The sequence below is a fragment of the Urocitellus parryii genome, chromosome 1 (assembly GCF_045843805.1).
Source record: "Urocitellus parryii isolate mUroPar1 chromosome 1, mUroPar1.hap1, whole genome shotgun sequence".
In the NCBI taxonomy this organism is placed as follows: domain Eukaryota; kingdom Metazoa; phylum Chordata; class Mammalia; order Rodentia; family Sciuridae; genus Urocitellus; species Urocitellus parryii.
The window spans coordinates 47,882,917-47,901,779 of record NC_135531.1 but is presented as its reverse complement, the minus strand read 5'-3'; the positions used below and the strand labels follow the sequence as shown (position 1 = coordinate 47,901,779).

Sequence of the window (18,863 nt, the reverse complement as noted above, 5' to 3'; positions counted from 1 at the left end):
GTGCTGTATTTCTCATGTATGTTGGAGAATAAAAGATTGAGAATTATTGGTAAAAGTAAAAGGTATGAAGTTAAATATTTCTGTTTTATACTATAAATGACTTGTAAATAAAACTCAAAGTGAGTATTATACCAGAATATATAGTACTTTAGTTAATACTAGAAAATAGTGGAATAAATGTGTTTTGTAAGTCCTAGATTCTCATGTAGCAGTTAATTTGTTGTACTTGTTTTTATGTGTTATAGTCTTTATCAGATAAGCCGATGGTTTAATACCTTTCAGAATAAAGTATGAAAAGTTTATACTTTCATTGAGTTTATATGCCAGATTTACAGTGCTGATAATAATTAGCATTTAATACATATGCAGGAATATATATTTAACATTGTATCAATATTGTAATGATAGGAACTGTTACAATACCCGTTTACACTTGAGGAAAATGATGCATATAATGGTTATGTAACTTGCCTAGGTTTGCATACCTAGAAAGGAACAGTTTGACTCTAAATTCTACACTTAACATAATCCCTATTCTATCTAGACTCCTTAATGCATGTGTGTAGGTATTACTCATAGTCCTTTCTTTACTCATTCTTTCTAGCTAATAATTCTCTTTAAAATACTCTGGGTGTCACTTTGATTATTAATACTAAAACTACTAAAAGATCAAAAGTGTGTCTAGAATATTTCAGGATTTGCTAGTCTTTTTATCCCCCATGCTGGGAATGAAACTCGGGGCCTTATGTATGAAGGGCATGTGCTCTTATCTCTGAGTGCCACCCCCAACTCCTCTCTCCGCTTTATGATTCTCTTTATAGAAACCCAAGCCTTGTGATTTGTAAGTAGGAAAAAAAAAGTTAGAATCTTCCATTTATAAGTAGAAAAAAAAAAAACTTATTTGCCAGGCAGTATTATATAGTAGTGGATAAAACAGAAAAGGCCTATTCTCAGAGAGAAGATGAAAGACATCAATCAATTAGTAGATGGGAGAGATGGATAAACTATTTAAATAGTGTGAGCACCGTAAAGAAAAGCAAAATAAGGAAAGGAGCATAGGAAATATTGGGAAGTTGAAGTTGCTATATTTCATAGGACAACCAGGGTAGGTCTCACTGAGAAGGTGACATTTGACCTAGAGAAAATAACCCATCAGTTACATGGGATAGAGGGTATTCTAGGCAGAGGAACAAGGAAAGTAACAAAGTCTGAGGTGAAATCATGCATGAGAAGCTCAGGGAATAGCTAAGAGGCTCTTTTGTTGCAATGGAGGAAGAATAACAGGAAAAAAAGGAACAAAAAAAGAACAGGATGTCTGAGGCCTTAGAGGCCTGTATAAGAGCATAGGTTTTTCTCTGGGTGAGATGGAAAGCCACTAAAGGCTTTTGATTCAAATAGTGACAAGATAATTCTAGAAAAGTATCCTGGCATGTGTGTCAGTGTTTAATGTGAATAAATATAAATGTTACTGAATGTATTTACATTGTTAATGCAGATGTATTCCATTTTTCTCTCCTTGAAGGTGATATTTGTATACTGCAGGGGTTTTGCCAATAAGTACACATCTAGAATAGTGTGTTTGGACTAAGCAATACATTTTTTTTTTTTGAAATACAGAATTTTATTTAGAAACTGTTTAAAAGTAGAAAAAAACCCTGTCAAGAAAGACCAGGTGGAAAATGGGTTCCCGACAAAATGGAATTTTAGGGCAACAAAAGTCTAAAAGGCCACAAAAGAGAAATAGCACCACTGTCATTTGAACAACGGCTAGTTACTTGCATTTTTTGGCATTGTTAATCAATGAGTCTGGGTTTTCCACTGAATTCCACACAGAGCATGCACTACACAGCAATTTTATCATAAAATACCTGTTTTCTACACACATTTTAGGACAAGCTACCACCATAAACAAACCAATACAAACACATCAGGGGCTGAACAATCTCAGTAGTGGGTAACATACATTTTGCAGAATTCTGCCAAACAAGGGATTGAATAGGCCATGGGCAAAGCAAATAAAGAAGAGTTAAGGAATGAAATATTTTAAATATTAATAATTAATTCAGACATGGTACTGTATTTTCTGCAAAAGAAATTAACATTTAGTAACATACTAGTGAATTTTATCTCCAAAGAGATTAGTGCACTGGCAAAGTATTCGGGTAACAGTGGAGAGCCATGGACAGCAGATACCGAAAACACCCCAGCCTTGTAGATCCCAAGTTAACGATGGCCTTCACTGATCACTCCCTTTGCTAGAGATCCAGCAAGAGCTTGCAGCATGATCATCTGCCTGCTGTACTTCCAATGCTAAGCAGCAAACTTAAGGAGCCAAAGAGGAGTCCCCAGGGGGCAAGGGGACAGAGAAGAGAAACATGTTAAATGTAAACTTAAGTAAAACAGGACACAACCCCCATCCAAATCCCAAGGATGTGGGTAATTCTCCAATAGTAGTTATTAGATTAAAAACTGGACACACCTCATTTTCCTCAACCCATAGAAATTTCAGGAATAAATGGAAAAATCATCAGAAATTTCAGGAATAAATGGAAAAATCATCAGAGAAACACTCAATGAAACACTCTTCACCTCAAACATTTCAGGGCTGAATTACCTTCTATTCATCCAGGCAACCAAGCTGTTTGCTTTTAGCAGGGATGCAACTGGTCAATGACACAAAATGTTTTTACAGAGCAATTGCTTAAACTTTCCTTTTGGGACAAAGCCTAGGCCTGCAGGGATTCAAGCAACCCCACAAGGCCTGTGACAGCAGGTTCCAAATGTTCTGAGGTCTGGACCTTCCTTCCCAGATACAATTTGTCAGACACATAAAATCTCTTGTCATGTTACATTTTATATTTTGAAATATGGAAGCATATTTTAAATACTCTTAAGGCATTTCTTTATTAAAACGTTCTCTGCCAAGACTTCACATTAGGTTAAAACTCAATTCAGTCTTTACTGAAGTCACCACCTCAGTGTATTACATAAAAACACATTCTCCAGCAATCAGTGTGACCAGCATTCCACATCGTGAGCCCCATAGTCAGCCTCTTTGATCCCCAGGTGAACGAACTAGATGTTAATACTGCTCTGCTACAAGGTAAAAGCTCCTAACTCAAACTTATTGGAAAAGGAGTGAAACTTCTGCAAAGTGCACTTTTAAAAAGAGGTACTTTTTGCTTATGAAAAGAAACCAGTGAATCCTCTAAAAATAATAAAAGGGAGTATTTTACAGTTAAGCACATCATTTGGAGTGAAGAATTCAGATGTTGCTTTGCTGGTCCAGGCTGTTAATACTCTTCTTGTTCCTCCTGTGGGCCCCCTTCATCAGGTATCACAAAGCCTTCGTCTGTGGCATAGAGAATGTCTACAATCCTCTGTAATACAGGGTCGTTCTCCCCCTCATTCTCCTGGCAAATCAATTCAATGTTCATTAGCTTTCCAAAATAGAAATCTCTCTCCTTCTCCAAGTCTTCAACAGTAAGTTTCAACACGTTGACCTGCTGCATCAATTCGGCTGCTTCATCATCGCCATTGCCTACACCAGGATTCTTTCGCACCACCCCTGGGCCAGCCTTAGGAGCCGCAGTAGTTCTCTGTGTTGAAATGGGTCTCTGTGGGGCTGCACTGCTGGAGCTGAGAGGTTTCTTCGGTTTATTAAGAGCTGGAGCAACAAGAGAGGGAGCAACTGCGGTTTCTTGACCTTGTCTGGCAGCTACAGGGTCATAGTCTTTTCCATCATAGTTTGCATCAAAAAACTTCTTGAACCACTGCACGAACTCAAAATTATCCTGAAATTTTCCTTTTACTAATTTATCCACAGGAATTATTTTGTCAACTCCCATCCTCTTAAAACCTGCTTGTAGTATTTTGAAGTTCTGGATATACTCATGTTCTAGCTTAGCTTGGAATTTCACTTTCTTCAAAGCAACAGAGCCAGGGAATAGCATGTCCATAAACTGACAATAGGCAGCTCCTGAGCATAATTGTTCAATCTTTGTCAGATTCAACTGCAGAGACTCATTGATCCAGGCCAGCATGTCATGTCGACTTTGGTTATCACTGGTGACTGACGTGGAGTATACGTTCACTGCCATCTTCAGCTCTCGGCGAACCGCGTCCACTGCCCGCGCCCGGCTCCGGTTCCGTCTTCGTCTCTTTCAAACCGCCCGACCCCGCCCTAAGCAATACATTTTTAAATGGACTTGATCAAAGCAGATGATCAGGGCCCAAAAACTCACCTATAGAGGGCATTTAGAGAAACTTGGAACATTGATCTCAGAAAAAGTAACTCTAGGGGGATACATGCTGCCTTAAAGTTTTTGAAGGGATATCAGAACAAATACCAAATTTTAGTCCTACTACTTAGTAATTGAGGACGTTAGGCAATTGTTTGAGACTATTGTCAGGGTTTTAGTGTCCTCATTTTGTAAATTGAGAATATCATCAGCCTAAAAAAGCAATGATAAGGGGAAAACAGAAGTATGCAAAAAAGTAGTATCTACCTGCCAAATAAAGGCATATATCATAAATATTAACTATTTTTATTGTGTGTTTTTGCCTTATTAGTTGTACCCTTTTTAGTTTAGAGAACTAAGTGTAAATACACACTTCCAATGTATATATAATTATAAATTATATTAAAATGCTAGTATGTCTATATATTAAACTTGATAAAACTTAATTTCTTATTTTTTGGATAAAAGTGAAGTAGAAATAGAAATTTTTCACACCTTAATGGATCATATTGCACACTCCCTGAGATTTGTGAACTGCACTCTGGAGACCATTGCCAAAGAGTTTAGAACAAGTATTGCAGGGAAAGTTCACAGGGAAGCAGCTTTTGCCAAAACAAGAGAAAAAATTCCAAGTAGATCTTCTGATATTTCTCTTGCTTTAGTTACTAGCATTATCATTCATTTTGTGATTGATAACACCAGGAAACTAGAAACCCATCTAATATTCTTCCCTGTCAGTGGATCAGCTATTAAATCAAACACAAATTTTACGCCTCCTTTTATATATATATATATATTTTTTTTTCCATATCTGTCTCTCTTTCCAGTCTCACTACTGGGCTAGTCTTTCTAATTACTCTAATGTCCTTCTAACTATTCCTAAATTCATCTCCCAGTGGAAGTCTGTCTTTGAAACCTCTGTTTTCAGATTATTAAAACTGAATGACTTTACCTTTTGTGTACAAGGCCTTCATAAGCTGTGCCTTCTAGCTCAATAGCTTCACTTTCCCGTTTTTCCTGGTCCTTAGCCATACTAAATCACTTTAAATAAATATACCATACTCTTTCACCCTTACATTCTGCTGTAGGGACTGCTGCCTTTGCTTTAGAATACCCCTTCTCCTTCCTGTTCTAGCTGCTCCTCAGCTTTTAAGATTCATCTCTCTCTTTTTTTTTTAATATTTACTTTTTAGTTTTAGGTGAACACAGTATTTTTATTTTGTTTCTATGTGGTGCTGAGTATCGAACCCAGTGCCTCACGCATGCTAGGCAAGCGTGTTACCACTTAAGCCACATCCCCAGCCCAAGAGATTCATCTCTTTAACTCTCCTATTCGAGCTTAATGCCCCCAAAATTACCTTATGCTCACTTGTATTACAGTGTACCATCATCATCACTTCATGGAATCAAAGAAAAATAATGCACAGGGCATAGTTGTTTTTGATGGGTGTAGTCTAGATCGAGCTTCTGATTCTATCTATCATTTTCTAGCCAAGAGATCTTGATCATATTACTTAGCCTTTTTAAGAATTTTCTTTTTGTATAATAATGCCACCCATCTTGTAGCATTGTTTTGAAAACTGTGTGAAATAATACATGTAAAACACTTAGCACATTATCTGGTACAGCAGATATTGACATTGAGTAAATGCTATCTGTGATTATTATTAATTATGCTGTTATTTGACAATAAAATGAGCTGCCTTGTGATAGAATCTACATTGCTTTAGGTTTTCCCTTATTAAATAGATGGATCTCTTTCTTGGTGCAACAAAAGGGATTCATATTTTCTATCCCAAATCTACGAAATCTATCAAGATCTTTTCAATTCTGCCTTAAATATCACCTTTAAGACATCATAGCCCAAAGTAGCCTTCTTTGATACTTTCATATTATAACATGCCATTTACTACACATTACTTTTATGGTTAGCATTTATATTTATTGAGGATCTTAGATAATTACCTAGCCCGATATATTACACATAGTAAACACTTAATAAATGGTTAATCCCTCCCTTCCTTACTCTGTAATTTGAACTTCATTCTATAGACATTGAAAAGATAGTGATAGTTTTTGAGTTCACAGATGATTTGATTACAGCAGTGATTTAGAAGGATTAATGTGATGTTAAAGTGAAGGATAAGTTGGAGTAGGAAGGCCTAAAGACAAAGACAAAATTTAATAAGCTAGTTCTATATTCATAACTTATTCAACAAGTTTCAATTAAAATTTGGGAAGAAATGTGGTATAATTGAAAGAGTATAGGTTTTGTAACTAGGTATTCTCATAAATAAATAAAGCCATTGTAGTCTAACAGTTGATAATTTTTCCAGTGTTCACTAGTTGAGAAGTAGTGTTTTTTAAATCTTGTCTCCATATCATTCTACAAATTTTTGCACATGGTTGCCCAACAATGTGAATATGCAAGTGAGAGAATGTTATACTTTTAAACATTTATAGGAGTTAATAAGTCCAGGCACTTACTGACTACTTTTATGCCTCAGGTACTCTCATATGCATTATTTCACTTGCTCTTTCATAACAACTCTGTGGTAAATTGTGTTATTTCCACTTGACCAATTAGAAGAATAAAACTCAAAGGCTAAATCATTACTGATAAGGGATCAAAAAAATGATGGACTTTAAAGCTCAAGTCTGCTGAATACAAGTTTAATGTTTAACCCAGTTATAAAACTGCTGCCTTGGGGTATCTAAATGCATATGCTCACTTACTTAGATGTTATTCTAAAGGGACAATAAGCTGTTAGATCCACAGCTTATCAGCATGTATCCATTTGAGCCTGGGTATTTCTGTTTTTATGTACACACATATTCACACAGACAAGCACGTACATGCGCACACATGCACAACACACGCATACACACTTCTACCCAAACTTTAGAGAAAGAGAAAAGAGTAAATTACCATTTAAATTTCCTATTACCCATGACGAAGAAGGGAGATTTTGATGATCTGCATACTCATAATTCCCAAATGATTAGATATTGGTTTTAATTATCAGCAGAAAGTGAACCTGTCAGACTTCTTTAGCCCAAGGCATCTCAGGCACCTGGAGGATTTGTTAAAATGAAAATTCTTCAGTAAGGTTGGGATGGGGCCTGGAAGACTGTAAGTCTAACTGCTCAGGTGATTCTTGTGCCACTGAGCTTGCAGACTACCCCTTTTGAGTACAAGAACAGAATTTAAATTTTTATCGCAAATACATATTGGTTGTACAAAGCTGAAATTATAATTATACATACTATTTGTGTTCTGTGGTTTTATGTATTTAGCCTTTACCCTTATTTCCGATATAGTATTCATAATTATGATTTACATAAGCTGTAGAGTTAATATTATATTAGTAATATACATCATTCTCAGTTATTTCACCATTGTAGATAATTCTGCATTCAATTCCCTTGGCCATATTATTTTTTGCTTTTTAATTATTTCCTTAAGATAAATTCCCAGGAGCGATTACTAGGTCAAGGAGTAAACATATCTTTGTTGTTTAATAGGTAGTTTTGCAAGATGGGAAAAGTTTTAAAGATGGACATTGGGGATGGTTGCCCAACAATGTGAATATATTTAATGCCATTAACTGTATGCTTAAAATGATTGAGATAGCAAATTCTTTATTTTTGTTTGACCACAATTTAAGTTCTTTTAAAATGAAAACAGTAGAAGGTTATATATAACCCATCCCTCCCAAAAAACAAAGAATATCTTTTTATTTTGTTGCATAATAAACCCTTGACTTTTTAAAAGGAAAACCAAATTATAATGTTATCAGTATGTTTACCTCATTTGTGCCAGTATTGTGTGTCTGTTTCTTAAAATTTTTGCTAAACCAGGGTCTGAGGATGTAGCTCAGTGGTAGAGAACTTACCTAGCATGCACAAGGTCCTGGGTTCAGTCTCCAGCACCACAAAAAGAAAAAACAAATTGCCAAATAGTGTAATTCTTCAAGTTTGCCTTAATTTGCCTTTTTATTTTTGTCAAGACTAAAATGTGAACATTTGCCCTTATGGATTTTTTTCACTATTTATAGTCCTCTTATGTGAAATATACATTCATGTCATTGGCCCTCATTTCTCTAATATTAAGCATTTTTAAATTTAAGAACTCATTCTATATACAGTGTTATAATGTTATGTCATAGTATTTGGAGAAAGTATTTCTCCCAGTCTCCATTGTCCTTATTAATTTAGATTTAAGAAATAATTAACTTTATGATTTTAATCCATCCTGCAGGTGAATTATGGAAAAGTTTGTAACGACAGCAGAAAAGGATTGAAATTCACTGTCTCCTGCGGCTGCAGTTCAGAATTTGTTTTTGTGCCATATGGTAGCACCATTGCTGTTTATACAGTTTACTCAGGAGAACAGATAACTATGCTTAAGGGACATTATAAAAATGTTGACTGCTGTGTATTTCAATCTAATTTCCAGGTAAGAATGATACTTAAGGGAATTTAAGATGTTCAAGTGGCTAGCTTGCTAGAGTAGTAGCATATGAAAGTTACATTGTGATTTCATTCTGAAGGTTTGTATTTATAATCCACATTTGAGCTAAGATTTATTTAATAGAAAATAATTAAAGCCTAGATTTTTAGGTGGTATTATTAGGTGACATTAAATCAATATAATACTATGCAATTAATTGGGACAAATTGTCTTTCTTTTGCATATGGGCTCCATTTAGCTATTGAAAATCTCTGATGAAACAAAATATTTTCTTTCAATCTTTTTTGTAAAATAAATGAATAAGTATAGGTATTTAACTTAAATTGTAGTGTATCTTGGTTTATGTGCGTGTGGGTATGTCTGAAATTTTATTTCTTCCTTATTTTCTACCAATGGCTAATAACAGCCTGCCTTTAAGTTAGCGTAGCTTACATAATTTCTTAAATACCTGTGGATTTTGTTTAAAATCCTGATCTTTCTCTTTTGTATAACCAATGCAACATATGTTTTGCATTCGTTAAGATATTTTGACTACAAATTATAACATTCTACCAAATTGTTTCTTCATCATAGTTTTATCTAGAATGAATTAAAAGTATGCTAAAATATTGATTCTTGGGCTGGGGATGTGGCTCAAGCAGTAGCGCGCTCGCCTGGCATGCGTGCGGCCCGGGTTCGATCCTCAGCACCACATACAAACAAAGATGTTGTGTCTGCCGAAAACTAAAAAATAAATATTAAAAATTAAAAAAAATATTGATTCTTCCCAGTTCCTGGAATAACTAAGAGAACCAGAGACTAGGCCAGTTGTCTCCTGTCAAATATGATTTCTATGTAAGCTATGAACTCAGAAAGATTTTAATCAGTATACTACACCAGAGTTGGAGTTGTAGCTCAGTGGTAGAGCGATTGCCTAATATGTGTGAGACACTGAGTTTGATTCTCATCTCCACATATAAATAAGCAAAGTAGGGCTGGGGTTGTGGCTGAGCAGTGGGTAGAGTGCTTGCCTAGCACGTGCGAGGCCCTGGGTTCGATCCTCAGCACCAAAGAAAAATAAATAGAATAAAAGGTGTTGTGTACAACTACAACTAAAAAATAAAATATTAAGTAAATAAATAAGCAAAATAAAGATCCATTGACAATAAAGAAAAATAAAAAACACTATATCAGGAAGCTCCCCACTTTTTATTCCAAATCACCTACTATTATGCTGAAAATGAAAATAATTATAAATCTTAAAAACAAAGAGGGTAGTACTTTTGCATCCATTTAGCAGCAGAATTCCTTTTGGCAAATTAAATATGTAAAACTTACTATCTGGAAAAAGTTATATTAATTCTACCATAAACATACAAATCTGACAAGATAAACTTAACATTAAAATGAATAATTATAGCAATGGATTATAACCTATTGGCAAAAATGGAAATCTCTGAAGTTATGCTGATATCAACAAGTAGATTAGGTTGAAAATTTGGTAAGGAAAGGGATATTTACATAGCCTAAGTGCTAGCCTACAAAATATTATGTACAAAGGTAAAATGTAATTTTACTTTGAAGAAGCCTGGAATATTTTTCCTTAATCAAATGATCAAAGTTAACATTCTAATTATGAGTCATCACATCTATGAAATTCCTGGCAAACTTGCATCATTCAGTTTTAACCATGAGGAAACATTAACACAATCCAAATTTGAAGGACATTCTACTAAGTAACTAGTTTGTGTTTTCAAAATTGTCTAGGTCAGGAAAGCCAAAGAAATCAAAGAACTATTCCAGATTGAAAACTTGAGACCAAGTGCAGCACTTGATTTTTAACTGGATCCTTTTACTAAAAAGGACATTATTAATACAAATGGTAACACTTAAATGGGACTTAAGAATTAGATACTAGTAAAATAGCAATGTTGATTTTCTGATTTTATGGGTTACATTGTAACTATATATAAACGTCCTTTTTCACAGAAAATATATACTAAATTATTCAAAATCAACAGAAACTTATGTTAACAATTATGGTTTTGGAAAAAAATTACTTGTCCTGAACTTGTAACATAATTTTTGATATTTTTAAATCAAATTTCCCAAATGAATCTTTACATTTATCCTAAAAACCTTAGGGCTCAATTCTGATCTCTCCATCCAAGTGCTCTTTATTAACCATTCATAAGTGCTGTCTTTTCCAAGCTGGTTTTTTTTTTTTTTTTTGGAACATATATGGGATATCTTATTTATTTATTTATTTATTTATTTATTTATTATTTATTCTTTTTAGTTATACATGACAGTTGAATGTATTTTGACATACTATACATGCATGGAATATAACTTCTCATTCTGTGGTTGTACATGATGTGGAATTATACTGGTCATGTATTTATATATGAACATAGGAAAATTGTGTGCAGTTTGTTCTTCTGTCTTTCCTATCCCATTCCCTCTCTTTCCTTCATTCCCCTTTGTCTGATCCAATGAACTTCTATTTTCCCCTGCCCCTTATTGTGTGTTAGCATCTACGTATCAGAGAGAATGTTTGGCCTTTGGTTTTTGGGGTTTGGATTATTTCATTTAGCATCATAGTCTCCAGATCCATCTTTACTGGCAATTGCCATAATTTCATTCTTCTTTATGGCTGAGTAATATTTCACTTTGAAAATATATATAAACCACGTTTGGAGGGCACCTAGGTTGGTTCCATAGCTTAGCTAATGTGAATTGAGCTACTGTAAACATTGATGTGGCTGCATCACTATAGCATGCTGATTTTTATCTATTTATTTTAGTTGTAAATGTACACAATGTACCTTTATTTATTTATTTTTATGTGGTGCTGAGGATCGAACCCAGTGCCTCACACATGCTAGGCAAGCACTTTACCACTGAGCCACAACCCTAGCCCTATAGTATGCTGATTTTAAAGTCCTTTGTGGGATTTCTTTTATGTCTCAGTCTGTAATTTTATTTAGGAAATTTGATATTGTTTAACTGATTTGATATTTTATATGTCTACATTTCTCATTTAAAAACTTCATATTATTTTTTTTCTTTACTCAAAATCTTCTCTTAAACAATACTAATTATATGATGCTTCAAATGTTTTTAAGATGTGGAATAATAAATAATTGCATTCTAAAGCAAGGGAAAATGCCTGTTGTTAGGATTATTTATTCCGATCTACAGAAACACAGTTGTGAGGGGAGAAAAAGGCCCATTTAGTCATTAAGCGTTTTGTAACCACCTACATTTTGTTGCCTTTTTAGCCATTTTTTTAAGCCCATTCTCCTTTGCACAGTAATTTTTATTATTATTGACCTACTGTTTTATATCCTGATTTTTCCCCTTTACATTTTGAGTATTTGGTTTAAATCCTTTTCTCTTGATGAATATTTTCCAATGTCATTAAATGTTCTTTGACAACAAATAATATTTCCTCATATAAATGCAATGTTAATTTACTAATAATCATTCTTCTGTTCCTTCATAAATATTTCTATTTCTGTTATAAGTTTTATTTGGATGATAGCCTTAGATTTTTTTTATTTTTTTATTATTTTTTTGAGTTTTTTTTATTGGTTGTTCAAAATATTACAAAGCTCTTGACATATCATATTTCATACATTAGATTCAAGTGGGTTATGAACTCCCATTTTTACCCCAAATACAGATTACAGAATCACATCAATTACACATCCACATTTTTTACATAATGCCATATTAGTAACTGTTGTATTCTGCTACCTTTCCTATCCTCTACTACAATTTCCCTTTACTCTCCCTTTCCCTCCCACCTCATGTCTCTGTTTAATGTTAATCTTTTCCTCCTGCTCTTCCTCCCTGCTCTGTTCTTAGTTGCTCTCATTATATCAAAGAAGACATTTGGCATTTGTTTTTTAGGGATTGGCTAGCTTCACTTAGCATAATCTGCTCTAGTGCCATCCATTTCCCTGCAAATTCCATGATTTGTCATTTTTTAGTGCTGCGTAATACTCCATTGTGTATAAATGCCACATTTTTTTTTATCTATTCATCTATTGAAGGGCATCTAGGTTGGTTCCACAGTCTAGCTATTGTGAATTGTGCTGCTATGAACATCGATGTGGCAGTATCCCTGTAGTACGCTCTTTTAAGGTCTTCAGGGAATAGTCCGAGAAGGGCAATAGCAGGGTCAAATGGTGGTTCCATTCCCAGCTTTCCCAGGAATCTCCATACTGCTTTCCAAATTGGCCTCACCAATTTGCAGTCCCACCAGCAATGTACAAGTGTACCCTTTTCCCCACATCCTCGCCAGCACTTGTTGTTTGACTTCATAATTGGATGATAGCCTTAAATTTTATTTGTGACTCTGGCATAACCTCAGAAATGCACACAAAAGCTTGGCCTATATACTGAGACTCCATTCTCTCAATTACTGTACCAGTTTATATCCTCTGTATAGAAAGTATTTATTTCACTACCCCATTGGAATGTTTTCAGTAATAGCCAATGCAACATTTCTTCAGTTTTGTTAGGGAAGGGAGTGATCATTGTTCAGAGAAGAGCTAATAACTTGTCCATAAAGACATTAACATAGACTATACATCAAGCCAAGCTTCCTTTTATGAAGTAATCATCTCAACAGGCAAGGTATGGGTCTTTAAGCTGTTGTGTTGAATAGCAGGCAACCAGACTGAAAGAAGCTACACAAAACTTTTTTGTAAACTCTTGGTCTATTTTAGTAGAAATTCTTATGGTTTCTTCATTGAAATCGTTATTAAAGTGCAGTTATTATTGAGAATTTGGTTAAGTGATAGAACACTTGCCTAGCATATACAAGGCCCTGGGTTCATTCCCCAGTACTGGAAAAAACAAACAGAACAACAACAACAAGAACAACAGCAAAACACCTGCTTTTGACAGAGAAAGTCAAGCCCTTTATTCTATTTTTTTCTTTCTCTGTTATGACACTTGAAATATATGGATACTATGATTAATAAAACTGCTAAGACATTGAATGTACTTGTAAAATTTTCACCCCATTAATAAGCTCAAACAAAACTTGATAGTATTTTTTTTCTTTTTAAAAAAATTTTTTGGGTATAGCATACCTTTATTTTATTTATTTATTTTTATATAGTGCTGAGGATCAAACCCAGTGCCGCACACACGCTAGGCATGTGCTCTGTCCCTGTGCCAAAACTCCAGCCCCTGATAGTATTTTAAATACAAAACAAAACTTTACTGCATCTTAAAAAGAAAAAGAAAAAAAAAAGGGCATCAGCATAGTTTAAGACGTAGAAATAGAAATGATCTGATTAGTTTAAGAATTAATCATTTTTAAAACTGATATCGTTAATTTCAAATTGGTACGTCTTTGCTTTCTTTGCTGTAGGAACTTTATAGTGGTAGCAGAGACTGCAATATTCTTGCTTGGGTACCATCCTTATATGAACCAGTTCCCGATGATGATGAGGTAAATATTATTTGTACAAATGGTATATAGTTATTCCTAAATCATAAGAAATAAAGTTTTATTAGTTAATACAAGAGAGCTTTTTTAAAGTATTTCTTGCTGTTTTCTGATTATAAAAATAACTTGATATAACACATTTGAAAAATTTAGGAAAAAAATATCATAAGAAGAATATTAAATTTCTCAGGATGGATTAAATAATAGTATTTTTTTATTTACTTCATTCTTGGTTTTTTCCTATGCATATATTTCTTTCTTCTTATTTTTAGCCAAGGACCCCAAGCTTTCCAGGCAACTAACTGTTCTACCACTGAGATACCCTCCTAGACACTGCTTTTTTTTTTTTTTAAACACAGTTAATATCATTATTGGACATATAACTTGGTATCTATTTTAAACTATATCTTTAATGATATAGTGTTGCATCATCTGTATACCACAAATTTAAATATTTATATCTATTGTTTATAAACAGCATCAAGATAAATATCTATTCACAAATTTTTTATTCTTTCTTCTTTTCTTTCTTCCTTATATTGGGGGTTGAACCTAGGGGTACTTTACCACTGAGCAATATCCCCAGCCCTTTCATCCTTTTATTTTCATTTTGAGATAGGTCCCACTAAGTTGCCCAGACTCGCCTCAAACTTGCAATTGTCCTCTCTCAGCCTCTACTACAGATATTTATGATTATTTCTTAGGCTAACATTCCTGGAACCTCTTGAGTTACCATGTATGACATAATTAAGTCTCAATTTCATGCTGCTAGATTTTACCAATTTACACTTCTAATATTTTATAATCTAACTGTACCTATCTTAGAGTGTAAATTAGAATAAATAGGACAGCATGAATAAAGAGCCTTAAAAGTGTAATGGGTAAACAAAGATGAGGAAGACATGATCCCTACCCTTTAGTAGCTTCTTTTTTCAAAATTATTATTATTTTTACTGTATGTCAAGCTGTAGTAAAATAAAAGTTGTCTAAAGATGCTTTCTCTTTCTTCAAGGATTATTCTATTCAATACTATTAATAATTTCCATTTATAGTAATTTCTAGGATATAAAAAGTTTGGTGTCTAGGGGCTGGGGTTATGGCTCAGTAGTAGACCACTTGTCTAGCACGTGTGAGGCCCTGGGTTCGATCCTCAGCACCACATAAAAACAAAATAAAGGTATTGACAACTAAAAAATAAATATTTTTTAAAAAGTTTGGTGTCTAAAAGAATGCTTATATATATTTTTAAACTGGCAGTGCAAATACATTTAGAAATACGTTAAGGTAATCTTAACCCAAATGATAGTAAAAACAAAGTATCTTAAATAGAGGTGGAAGGAAGTTATTGATAAAACCATTTGATATTCTAAAAACATTTTTCATATGTTTAGTTCCTTTATGAATATAGGACTATGTCAAAAGCCACATGAAATAAAAATTTAACAGGGATAGTTAATAGCATCTAGCTAACAGCTGTTGACAAAATTTATTTCATGCCTAAATTTGTAGTTGCTATGGTTTACTGTGGCATAAAGCCTCTGAACTGTGAATTGTTTTCTTTTGGCCTAATCCAAATGAAAGGGAGAAAAAAATACATGTTGATAAATCTTTGAGCATCTGGCCAAATGCCATATGAATGTTTCCAGAATTCATCACATGTCTAATTTGGTTCATTGTGGCTTGATTGATTTTAGCAACAACTGTTTTTGATGGCTGAATATTCTGTAGAAAGCTTAATATGGTCAAAAAATTTAGTTAGCCATTTATTTTTTATTATTAAGTGTTGTATCTGCTCTGTGGGAATTACAGTACACATTAAATCAAAATTATAACACTACAGGCCATGTTAGGAAGTATATAATCACCAAATCAAAATAATAAAAATAAATTTAAAGAAAATATATTATGACATATAAATAAAAGAATATTAAAGTAAATCTAAATTGCTTATTATAAAGATAATTTGTAACTTTGATGGCTTCTTCATTTCCTTGTTTTGTAGTTATACTGACAATTTAAGCTCATCTAAAAGACTTGCTTTTATGTGTGAAAATTAAGCAAAACAATTAGAAGAACACTGAAAACAAGCTGAGCTTTATATTTAAGTCTTAGAGCTGTACAGCCTTATTTGTTTTTGGCGAGGGTGGGGTGGGGTGGGGATCCAGGGTTTGAACTTAGGGGCACTCATTTAGAGATAGGGTCTTAATGAGTTGCTTAGCAACTTGATTTTGCTGAGGCTGGCTTTAGACTCGTGATCCTCCTGCCTTAGCCTCCCAAACCGCTGAGATTACAGGCGTATGCTGCTGTGCCTGGCTAAGCCTTATCTTTTAAAATATCTATTTGTATGCTTTCACTTTAGAATAGCAATCATTCTCATATTAGTATAAAGTGGTATGTGCTAAGGTTATTTCCATAAAAATGTAGTTTGAAAGATTCCTGTGAATGTAGGTAGAATATGAATATGACCATGATGCAAATTCCAGTAGAAAAGTTGGTCTACACAAGAACCTTTTTCTTACCATTTAACTCATATTCAAAAGTGTTTTCATCTTGACTATCAAATAAATGAGTATTGTAGATTCACAGGGGAGCAGTGTAGTATAATACAAAACAATTCACACCGATACATATGCACATATGTACTAGGTTTTTAGTTTTAGGTAAACCTGGGTTTGAATTCCAGTTTTGCCATTTGTTTCCGAGTTCTGCCAGTGTATTATGGGACAAGTTTATGACATTTAAAAAAAATTTAGCTGTACATAACACAACACCTTCATTTTATGTATGTATGTATGTATGTATGTGGTGCTGAGGATCTGACCCAGTGCCTCACACATGCAATGCAAGCGCTCTTACCACTGAGCCACAACCCCAGCCCCAAGTTTATGACATTTTCAAATATCAGAATTGCCAAAGTTGTTCTTAGGTTTCCTTTCAAATTTTATACTTCTGATGAGATTTTATTTCTTCATTAACCAAAATATAATCCCTTGGGGTACTTCTCCCAATATCCAAAATAGAGGAGGACTTTAATTGTATTTAAAGAAACTGAAGGATATTGAATGATAGGGTCAGTCAGGTTTTATGGTCTTCAAGCATAATTTTTGTTACTTAATTGTCAGGCTGTTTTATTAAATCCTAGGAATCTGCTCCTCCCCCACTTCCTACTTGGTTATGGTCAAGTTAAGCTTATCTGAACTCCTAATCACTTTTTCCTTCTGGAGATTCATAGGACAGGTACAGCTTAAATCTGACTTTTCATCAAGACTCCTACTTTAGTTTGACAGTCACATAATATATAACTGTTTCACATCTATCTTATGTAGATACATAATACTTACTGACACAGAAAACCCTGAAATTTTCCAGTAATTATCACTCACAAATTTGAAAGTATCAAGATATAATCCTGACAAATGTTTATTTTGGTCTCATTTATCCTTTCCATTATTTGGACTCTAGAGTAGATGCCCCTTTCTTCATTCCCATAGCACTAACAACTCTGACAAGTACATCAACCAACCTGGTGAGATAGAGATGACTATGTTCAAGCATAGATTGGATGTCCACTAGGAGGAGATGTTGTAGAGAAAACTGAAGAAATTGAAGGTGGTTACACATAAAGTTGTAGTAAAATAAAATATGTAATAAAACATGTAATAAAAATGTGGGTGGATTTAATATACATATTACTCTTTGGGAACTCAAATGGTAATGTGTACTAAGTCCATCTACATTTTTATTGGAGCTTTTAACTGCAAGTATGACATCTTATTTGTGATTTTTTTAGTAATAAAATGTATTTCTCGTGTTCTTTTGTTTACCATAGCAAAATAGGGTTAGCAATGCAGTCTGATTGCTGTAACAACTAAAAAAGAATAGCTAAGTTAATATATTGCTTTCAAGCCATCCTGGAAATTTACTTGGACTATTGGTTTTTTCTATTCTTTTCATTATAAGATTCTAAGTCGTCTTGTTCGCCAAACATAAGTTGTTAAATTAACAGTACTCTTGGCACTAATATGTTATTGGAATTTGGATCTGAACAAACCATAGCAAATGTAAAAGCTGCAGAATAAGCAGCAGATCTGACTCATATGCCAAGAAACTTAAAAAAAAAAAAATTTTAAAGTCTTCTAGTTATCTGCTAGATAATAAGAAGGTAGCTACACTAGTTTCCCAAAGGATTGATTTGATAATTCACAGATAATTAAAATTTCTCAATATGCTGATTACCTTTATTAGGTATGGCACTAAACTTATGAGAATACTGTAATGTTTTCTTGTTATTTTAAGTAAAGACTTTTCAAATGCTTGTTACTCTTTAGAGAAATCTTCCAGGAAATCCTATGTGATAATTACAGACATGTTACCATTTTTGATGAATGTTGCATGTGCTTCTAACCATATACAAATAAACAAACCTCACCATTTAATAACCTTTGGACTAAAAATGGTATTATTCAGCTTGATGAACAGCTTATTCCTCATATGTGGATGTTTGTTTATTTATGAATGTCAAGCCCATCCAAACAGTAAAAAGTTGGCAGTATTAATATATAGTAATGTCAAGATAAACTGTAGACCTGGAGTCCAGTCTTCACCCCATGGAAGTCAATGTTCAACTTTCTGCAGATAATTCTTAAGAGTTGCAGAAATACCTTGAATAATAGCATCATTATAATATATATATGTATAT

The 18,863-nt window shown here is 33.7% G+C and overlaps 2 protein-coding genes across 3 annotated transcripts in view; one reads left to right on the top strand and one right to left on the bottom strand.

Moving 5' to 3' along the window:
• Ercc8 (ERCC excision repair 8, CSA ubiquitin ligase complex subunit) overlaps nucleotides 1–18,863 on the top strand; it is a 60,542-nt gene that overhangs the window by 32,628 nt on the left and 9,051 nt on the right. For both annotated transcript variants that reach the window (XM_026402548.2, XM_077800289.1), the window contains 2 exons: nucleotides 8,503–8,700; nucleotides 14,087–14,167. In XM_026402548.2, the coding sequence (XP_026258333.1) occupies nucleotides 8,503–8,700; nucleotides 14,087–14,167 (279 nt within the window). The remainder of the gene's footprint in view (nucleotides 1–8,502; nucleotides 8,701–14,086; nucleotides 14,168–18,863) is intronic.
• On the bottom strand, nucleotides 3,281–4,591 carry LOC113192402 (microtubule-associated protein RP/EB family member 1). Its single transcript, XM_026402546.2, has one exon. It carries the CDS (start codon nucleotides 4,098–4,100, stop codon nucleotides 3,294–3,296), a length of 807 nt encoding a protein of 268 aa, XP_026258331.2. The 5' UTR covers nucleotides 4,101–4,591; the 3' UTR covers nucleotides 3,281–3,293.